The sequence below is a fragment of the Olea europaea genome, chromosome 2 (assembly GCF_002742605.1).
Source record: "Olea europaea var. sylvestris chromosome 2, O_europaea_v1, whole genome shotgun sequence".
NCBI lineage: Eukaryota > Viridiplantae > Streptophyta > Magnoliopsida > Lamiales > Oleaceae > Olea > Olea europaea.
Window position 1 is genome coordinate 9,517,357 of NC_036238.1, and position 9,476 is coordinate 9,526,832.

Genomic DNA, 9,476 nt, shown 5'->3' on the forward strand with positions numbered 1-9,476 from the left:
CCCCTCAATCTTTTTTTTTTTTTTAATTATATTTTAAACTTATGTTTTAAAATGTAAGCCCCTGTTTGATTGCCGCTGTTTGGCCAAAACAATGTTTAGAATATTGATTTTTATATTAAAGAAGATAAAAGTTTTGAATTGACATGTAAAATATTTTATTGTGTGATCGTGTGATCAAAAATGAGCAAAGGAGTTTTCAAATAACAGTTGTCGAATTGGGGATAAATTGTGTTTAAAAATCAATAGAGGCAATGAACAGACTATTAAAGTGCTGGAGGTAGAGTCAGGTGCAATAGCAACAATCCAGAGCCCAATACTTCACACCCCCCGAGGGTGCCATTCTACAGAGCATTCTGGAGCTGAAGAATTCCTTCTGTAGCATATCATTTTCACATATAAGCAGGGATGATAGTCAAGCAGTTCATATCCTAGCACGAAGAGCTCTTTTTAGAGTTCCAATATACTGTTTGGGTTGACAACCTTTCTTTCCCATCTGTTGTAAAATAAGTAAATGGAGACATTCCAATTCTCGTCCCGACTCCCAAAAATCCCCATAGGGTGGAGAGCGGGCTACCGTGTCTACTTGTGGTTCTTAAATTGAAACATTTAATAGAATTCAAGCATTTAATCCAGGATCATCCTTATCAATTATATTCTATAGGTGAATTATAATCATTATTATACCTGCTGGAAAGACAACACATCTGAGCGGAATCGCAACCGCTCGCCTTTATCACAATTGATAGAGTGGGGTACGTTCTGGACCAAACCACCCCCAGGAATCGTGATATCCCGAACCTGATCATCGTCAATGCCAATCAGCCTCGAGCCATCTTCTGTAACTTCCTTCTTACAGTACCTCAAAAGAAGGTCCAACGTCAAATCGTAACCCAGACCAATACAATGAACCGCCTCCTCCACCGCCGCTCTCAACCGCAACGCCACCTCTTTCTTACCACTACTGTTTTCCATCCTTGACATAACTCCCCCACCACAAAGGGGTCCGAGAAATCGAAAGATTGATCAATTTTGGGTATTCGAATTGACCAAATTTTGATGGGATTGATGTCGACATTTGAAATATTAAAGAGCCCACGGAACGGTTGGTGAAGTATGTTTTCTTTTCATCCAAGGTGTCAAGGGTGTGTTTGAGTGATATTATTTGGCATTATAGTTAGATAAATAATATTTTTTCAAAAATGGGTTGGTAAAAAAAATTTATTTACGTGTAATATTATTTTATTGAATAGTGTGTGGTTAAAAATAAGAGAGAAAAAAATTTAATTTAATGTAATGAGAAATAATGGGGCTTAAATGGAAGCTAACTTTCACTATCATAATCAAATTACCGAAATGCCCGTACAATTAAATCATACAATGGCTAAACAGCAATATGTCCCTATGTATTTGTCAAACTGCCGAAAATTCACTACCTTTTGGAAAATAGTACAAACATTCATATTTGCCCGAGTCCCATTTTAGAGGAAAGAATGAATTTTTGATTAGTGTATTAATGAAAAATATGTAATTAAAAAATAAGAAAAAATTTTGAATTTACGTGTAATATTATTTTATTAAAGAATATATGGTTGAAATAATATCAAAATACTGTGTAGAAGAATGCATTTCTTTTCTAAATAATGGGACTCAAATAAGCTGTTATAATGGCAGTGATTGTGGTGGGTAGAAGGAATATAGGTTAAATAGGAGAGAAATGTATATTTTTTAAAATTATATATAATTTTTAATTATTTATTTGGGACTCATTTGTAATTTCTAAAATTTTTTGGAACCATGGTTGTAATTATTATTTTATTTTTTATTTTTTATTTTTTGGTTAATTAACTTGAAGGATATATTCGTCATTTTATATTTATTTTTTTTATTGAGAAAAATGGATAAAATGGAGGTATTCCACATTAAACGTTTCAAAAGGGGACGTTTTGTGCTATTTTCCAAAAGGTATGAAACTTTCAACAGTTTAGCTAATTGGTAGAGGGTATTGTGCTGCTTAGTCTTTCACAAACCAATCCTTTCTCCATCAGTAGAGGGCAAATTAGGCATTGAGACCAAAATCCCAAAAAAGATAATTTGAATCTGGTTTTGTTAACTGTTAGACGTACCCTTGGCATAGCTTTAAAAATTTTAAAAGGGACACACATCACATATACAAAGAAAATTGATTTTCTTGTAGGCGAAGTGTACATGCAGCTCTTGTTCCTTAATCTGCTGGGGCTCCGAGATTTACATCCCTCACAAAACTCTAGAGGCGGGACGGGACGGTGGGGGTCCTCAAGGTTGGAGTTCAACTTTTTTTTTTTTTCTAGAAAATTGATTTTCTTGCTATAATAATGCTCCAAAATCCAAAAATTAATTTTACACTGGTTTAAAAATTTAAAGAGGGACCCACATCACAGATTTAAAAAAAAAAAAATTGATTTTTTGATGTAATAACGTTCCTAGACAAAACGCTAAGGACATTTCCAATTGGGCCAAATTTGGTGTAAATTGATATAAAACCCTCTCCAATGAAACCTCAAATACAGCGCAAATTTGGTGTAATGAATAGTGTTATGTCATTATAATTGTATTTTTATTTTATATTTGTTTTTAAATTCTAATCAATTAATAAGTAATAATTATTTCTACAATAAATTAAAATGGTTCATTAAAAAGTCAAAAATTATAAAGTTAATATTTAATAAAGTTGCTCAACAACATAAATGGTTTTTTTTTTTTTTTTTTTTTTAGGGCTGAACCAAAATTTGCTCAACAACATAAATGTATTAAAAACATAAATTAAAGTACAACACAAAATTAAATTAGAACAATAAGTGTGAAAACGGGTTGTCATTTTCATTATATGTAACTTTTCTGGCGCATTCAATGTAATTTTTTTTAATTGTAGTATTATGTTTAATTTTTTTTGTTCAATTTATTAATAAATGAAAAATTTTAGTTTATTATATATAATTCTTAGTTTAACAATTTTTGTAATAATATAATTTGAAATTAAATAATTCAAAATAAAATTGAGAGTAAAATTTAGTGTAATTAAAAGTAAAATTACACCAAATTTTGTGTAATAATGTGTTCGTCATTGATGACGGTCGTAGTAAAATGCGAGTGAAAACCATGGCAAAAGCTATGAAGAAACGAACAATTAACCTACTTGTACATCACCAAAAGGTGCTGTACACTTACAGCCCCCTCACTGTAGAGGGGGTCGATGCCCATTTTTTTAATCGGCAGTCCTCCGATGTGAGGAGGTTGTACATCGAGCTGTAAGGTTCAGTGAACATATAGCAGGGTTCAGAAACGAAAATTGTCAACTGGGCCTTTGACTATTAAATTTTTCGTGGACAGTGTTGTGTGGGAATGCTACGAGGAGAAATATTGGAAGTTGGAAGTCACTAAATGCATGTGGATGATTATTCCATGAGTTGACCAGTTTCTTACAAATTACCATGCTTACCTTGAGATGTTTCCCAACGTTTTACGTTTCGATTACTTTGATAAGATCTGGTCAATGTTCATGATGATATACAAATAGAAAAAGATTTTATGAAAGAGTGGGACCGATCCAAAGACGTATGTTTACGGAATGTCAATTTTTGAAGCATTTTATTTTTGGTCAAATTAATCGTTTAGACTCCAAAAATACATTTTTTTATAATTTTTTTTGGATGATTTTATTATTAATAATAAGATTAAAATTTTAATTCTATTTTGAGTTAGACCTTCTTTTTTTTTTTTTTTTTTTTTTTTTTTTTTTTTTTTTTTTAGTTTTATTTTTTTCTCAAGTCATTTTCTTTTAAAATCTGTTTATAGTTAGCAAAATACTTTTACAAAATTATTCAAACATTTTCAAAAAAAAAAAAAAATCTCAGAAAAGGTTTTTTAGCTTTTGAAAAATCCTTCCAAATAGACCCTATCATTTTTGTAAACTTAAGAAACAATATTTTTTAATTCTTATCATTATCTAGAGTTAATCATTATTTATAGGTTTGGATCTGTTCGGTAGTGATTATGAGAATTAATTTTTTCACTATTAGAGAGAAAAGTGGACATCACTTGTGAGTGAAGAAGTAAAAAATGACGATTGTAATAGTGCAATAACAATTAGAAAATTGATTTTTTTTGGGTGAAAATTTGTTACCAAATGGGGGCTTAGTCATTTTCCAATTTCTATTCGCTGCTTTAAATACAAATTATAATTCTTTTGACAATCATTTAAATTTAATTATAATAAAGAGCTTTAAGAAGTTTCAAAAGTGTTCTCTTTTCCTTGGTATTCGTGAGAGAATCAATAAGCTTCCACTACATCAGTTCTTTGCCAAAATCAAGATTTCACCATTTTTAAAGGTTGAACCCCAACTTTAAGGGTCCCTCACCGCTCCTGTCCTGAACCATCGTGAGAGAGGTAAATTACAGGTTATGCCTCCAAGGGTACATGGTGAAAGGCTGCTTGTACACTTGCACTTACCCAAGAACCAAATCCATATTTCAAGATTCCACCATTTTTCCCTCTATTTACCAACGCCTATGTGAGTTGAAAACGAGGCACAAAATTAAGATGTAAATGCAAAGTTTTCAAATTTGATTTGACTAATTTGCAAAGTTTTCAAATTTGATTTGACTAATTTTAATTCGTATGTTGGCATAAATCATTTTTCATACAAATGACTGTCAATAATTCTTGTTGTATAGAAATTATTTCACAGCAGTCATACAGAAGTCTCACATGGGAGTAGGTTCCATGTAGAATAAAATAATGCCAAAAAAATGCTATGTGTATGGCTTGCAAAGTTTCTGTATCTATATATATAGCAGCTGTCAATGACCTTTCTTCAAACAAGATGCTGCCTTTTAGTTTTGTAATCCACATTACATACAAATTTCAGTGACCATTGGCGAAATTAACACGTCAACAATTGATCAGTTTTTCGCTGTTATTCATAGTCTACAATCTCTTGTGCTACAAAAGAAACACATATAATTGATGCATAATCAAAGATTTTTGTGAAAAGAAATGTGGATTACAGAACTAAAACTAAAACCAAATTCATATTCACATATGAAATAAGTTTCTAAATTCTCCAAGAATCTGTTTCTTCAATTACTGCACATTTCCATTCAGACAACTTGAGTAGCACCAATAGATGCCTTACCATGTTGTGTCTGATCTTCAGACGAGAAGCCGTGTTTTGTCGAATCGTACTTTTCTCCATCACCCCACAACGCATAAGCTTCTTCACCGTGCACTGCGTCGTCCCCAATCTCCAATTCCCTTTCCGGCATTCGCAATGGTACTATAAATCTTATCACAACACATATGATCGAAGTGACAACAATGTTCCATCCTATGACAAATCCTCCACCCACAATCTGTTTGAGGATTTGCACGCCACCAACGCCACCATAAACTCCACCGCGCGAGTTAGTGACGGGCAAGAAGAGGGCACAAAGTTGTGGCTCGGCGAAAAGGCCGGTGAGAATGCCTCCGAGGTACCCGGCAACAGCGTGCGTGTGGAAGACGCCGAGGGTGTCGTCAATTTTCTGGAGAAGTGCCCATTTCTTGTGGACAATCATCATTGTGAACCATGGGATACTTCCTGAGAGAATGCCCATCACTATGGCAGCCCATCCTTGAACAACACCTATGTAGATGAAACACAAATGTGATAGATGGAACATCTACTAACCTTGAAAAATCAACTTGCATAATATGTATAACCTCCTCTCGATAATTTATACGTTCGTACTAAATGTTGACACAAACATGTAAACATGATGATGGGAAAATGAGAACAAAAGGTTGGTGGTTCTAATTTTCCAAAACCGTTCAATGTTATAAAAATCGGACATGATCAATCAATTTGACCTAAGAAACTAAGAATTGGATCTGAAATCGGCGAATGCTACGTGTAAAATTAGAACGAGATTCAATCATTCAGTCAACGGACACGTGTTGATCATATTTTATGGTTATTCCATAATGATACGTCGATATGAAAACTGACTTATATTTTTAAATAATTTTGACTTCTGACCAGACCTCAATTCAATATGAGGGCCGATTTTCATAACATTGATCTAGTAACAAAAACAAATTAATAGAATGTAAAAGAGAGGAGAAATAGATGTACCTGCACCAGGAGTGATGCAGACAAGGCCAGTGATCATGCCTTGAACAGCTCCAATAACAGAAGGCTTCTCAAAGAATATCACATCGAGCCATGTCCATACGAGTAGGCTCGTGGCAGCACAAATATTAGTATTCAGCACGGCCATGGAGGAGTCTATATTGGCGCTGTATGGATCACCGCCATTGAACCCCGCCCAACCCATCCAAAGCAGCCCCGCTCCGGCCAGCATTAGAAGTATATTGTTTGGAGGAAATCTTTCCCTGTCGACTTTCGATCTTGGTCCCACCTGAAACGAAATTGGATTATTTTATTTAAGTCGAAAAGGACTTATTAACATTTAGGGGTTATTTTAGTGACTCGAATGTTACATAAATTGAAACAAACAATAGAGTAGTGTATGATGTGAAAATTAAAATTTAAAAGTATTTTAAGTTTATTCGTTTATCGCATGTTTGGCAATATAGAAGATAGAATAGAAATCGACAACGTTAAAGGTATCTATGTTTCATTCAATAATGTTGATAAATTAAGTGAAAGACTTTAAGTAATTAAAGCATTAGTGCCTAATTCTAAAAATAAAAATAGACGAATCAATTTTACACGAACCTAAGTAGTATGTATGAGCCGGGTCAACAAATGCTAAAAGGTACATATCATACTAAGAGCCTATTTGGTTTAAATTAAAATATGATTTTAATTTAAGTTAAAGTCAAACAATCAATATTAATCGCAGGACTCCACAACTTTTCAACTATACATTTCAAGAATTTACATCACAATTTAATAAAAAATTTAATTTTAATCCCCACCAAACATTCTTTAAATATTTTTGACCCCCCAATCAAGGCTAGTCGATTTGGATCCCGTAAGTAACGATAATATCTCCTCACATAAACTAAAGAATCGAACATTTTTTGACATAAAAAATTCCATATAAACAATCTTAATTTGACAAATGACAAGATTTAAAATGTTATTATGTGTCTTGTCAAACGATAGATATATATATATGTTGACATTTTGTACCCATCTTTATGAATATGTTAAAATATATATATATATATATATTTTAACATATTCATAAAGATGGGTACAAAATGTCAACAACAAAGTGTGAACGAGTGAAGGAGTAAATGAACGGACACATGAATCATGGGAATCTAAAAGGATGTTTCGTAGTATTATTTCTTGACCTGAAAAGTCGATGTGACAGATAGACCTCAATTAATTCACAAAATCCAGATAAAACCTAGGGGCCGGAGTTGAATATTCAAAGGTTGTCCAATAAATATAAGTGAATCATGCAGTATCCAACAATATTAAAGAAATTAAACTCAGTCAAAATTGACAATTAATTTTAATTATATATTTGACAAAAATTTACAACTTTCTAATTATTTCATGACTTTTTATAAGATATATTAAAAATTTAATTTTAATCCCGACAAAACAAGGATTACGTCTAGGACTGTAAATAGATCGATATGGATTGAATCTGTTCATATTCGATTTAATCCGATAATTCAACGGACATTTGATTGTTAAATCCATGTCAGACTTGCTATGTTATCGGATATTCGATAAGAAATTGAAGAAATTAGAAAGATAAAGATTTTATATTAGTCAACTTCAAAGCTCTAAAATTTGAAGGTTTAGATGGCTTTTTACCAAATATTGCATTGAAAGTGTATAATTAAAATTAAGTTTGAGAAAAATGAAATTTTAAGGGCTAAAACAGAAATTGTGTACTAAACCTGCAGAGACAGTTTAAGAAGAGGAAATAAAACAGTGACTGACCCAGTACGCGGCCGTGATGCCAGCAATTCCCGATGAAAGATGAATGACATAACCGCCGGAATAATCGATGACGCCCCAGTGGAACAAGAACCCGCCGCCCCAGAGACTGAACGCCCCCACCGTGTAAGAAAAAGTTAACCACAGTGGCACAAACATCATCCATGCCTTAATATTCATCCTCCCCAGCAAAGACCCGGCCAGTAAAATGAGCGTTATAGCGGCAAAGACGCACTGGAACCATACCATTGACGCCATGGGGTAGTACGGCGAAGCCATGGCGGTTTCAACGGTGCCGTTGTGGAAGTGATGTTCGGTAGCTGGAAGAGCCGCCTGTTTGATCAAGAACTTCTGGCCTAAAGCCGGACCGGCCTTGCCCCAGAAGGGCAAGAGCTCTTCGCCGAATGACATTTTGTAGGCCCAAATGACCCAGCAAAGAACGACGGCGGCGAAGGCGTAGAGAGCCATGAAGGCGGAGTTGACGGCCCATTTCTTCTTGACTATACTACCGTAGAGGATTACGAGGCCGGGGACGCTCTGGAGGCCGACGAGGGTGGCGGAAGTCATTTGCCATGCGTTGTCGCCTTTGTTCAGCCAATCCGGCACCGCCGCTGTGGTATAGGCCTGGTAAGCTACCGGCACCGCCGAGGAATTTGCCATGGTTGCTGGCCTGGCTCCTTAATTCTGGGCTACACCGTGTGGGAATCTGAAGAGATTGTAGTATTTCGAGTCATCCAAGACTTCTGACTTTTATAGAAGAATTATGTTATAATTATTTTTTTGGAAAATAATGTCAATAATGTACTGACAGTATGATAACTATATTAGAGATCACCTCACTTTAAACTGTCTCGATCGAATCATTAAATTTCATAATTATTTATATAAAGGTCTCTCACTTTAAAATGTCTCGATCGAATCACTAAATTTCGTAATTATTTAAATAAAGGTTACTCTCTTAAATTTTGACACCTTATTGTGACAATTACGGGATTAGTTTGGTTGGATTTAACAAATTTGATAGAATGTCAAAATTGAGTAAATTTGCTCGTATGCACACACAAATTTAAGTTACGAGATAGATCTGAATTTAAGTTGGAATCGAAATTTTTGATTAACTAATGAATGAATCTTGTTTTTTCACTTTTATGTCGAAATTCAGTTTTCACAATGTCAAAGACTTTCGTCCGAGTTATCATATCGTCCACGCTATCAAATTTCGAGATTTAGTAGTGACAAGTTACAGAGTAACCTTAAGTGAAAATAACTTTGTAGATTGAAATCCTGTGTGCCCACTCATGACGAGTTCATCCATGTCGACATTTATCAAGTTTTTTAAATTTACTCGTGCAAATTCAACTAGTTTTACTAACAAGAAGTTACATATTGACCTTAATTTAAATTTTTAAGAAGTTTGGTAATTTGATATGAACATTTGAAAGTTGGGCAACCTCAAATTAAGACATTAAAAATAAGTAAAAGGTATGTAGATAAAAGGAAAAAGTCGGAGTTTTTATGGTAGAAAAATCATTC

The 9,476-nt window shown here is 33.8% G+C and overlaps 2 protein-coding genes across 3 annotated transcripts in view; both read right to left on the minus strand.

Annotated features, from left to right (window-relative positions):
- The window catches only part of LOC111410599 (MACPF domain-containing protein At4g24290-like), a 20,783-nt gene extending 19,710 nt beyond the window's left edge, over positions 1-1,073 (minus strand). The window contains exon 1 of one of the 2 annotated variants that reach the window (XM_023041025.1): positions 685-1,073. In XM_023041025.1, coding sequence (XP_022896793.1) covers positions 685-981 — 297 coding nt within the window. In that variant the 5' untranslated portion in view covers positions 982-1,073. The remainder of the gene's footprint in view (positions 1-684) is intronic. The other variant, XM_023041033.1, reaches the window with a different exon arrangement.
- A 3,819-nt stretch (positions 1,074-4,892) lies between these two features.
- Positions 4,893-8,714, minus strand: LOC111410610 (ammonium transporter 3 member 1-like). Its single transcript, XM_023041046.1, has 3 exons — positions 7,947-8,714; positions 6,150-6,435; positions 4,893-5,660 (listed from the first exon to the last, which is right to left on the minus strand). Exons 1-3 carry the CDS (start codon positions 8,601-8,603, stop codon positions 5,137-5,139), a joined length of 1,467 nt encoding a protein of 488 aa, XP_022896814.1. The 5' UTR covers positions 8,604-8,714; the 3' UTR covers positions 4,893-5,136.
- Between the last annotated feature and the right edge of the window lie 762 nt (positions 8,715-9,476).

Bases quoted from the DNA above. Each gene is read 5' to 3' on its own strand.
- LOC111410610 (XM_023041046.1), bottom strand. From the start codon at position 8,603: ATGGCAAATTCCTCGGCGGTGCCGGTAGCTTACCAGGCCTATACCACA. The intron at 6,436-7,946 runs GTCAGTCACTGT...ATTTCGTTTCAG, and splicing joins GCATCACGGCCGCGTACTGG to GTGGGACCAAGATCGAAAGT. The intron at 5,661-6,149 runs GTACATCTATTT...TCATCTACATAG, and splicing joins CTGCATCACTCCTGGTGCAG to GTGTTGTTCAAGGATGGGCT.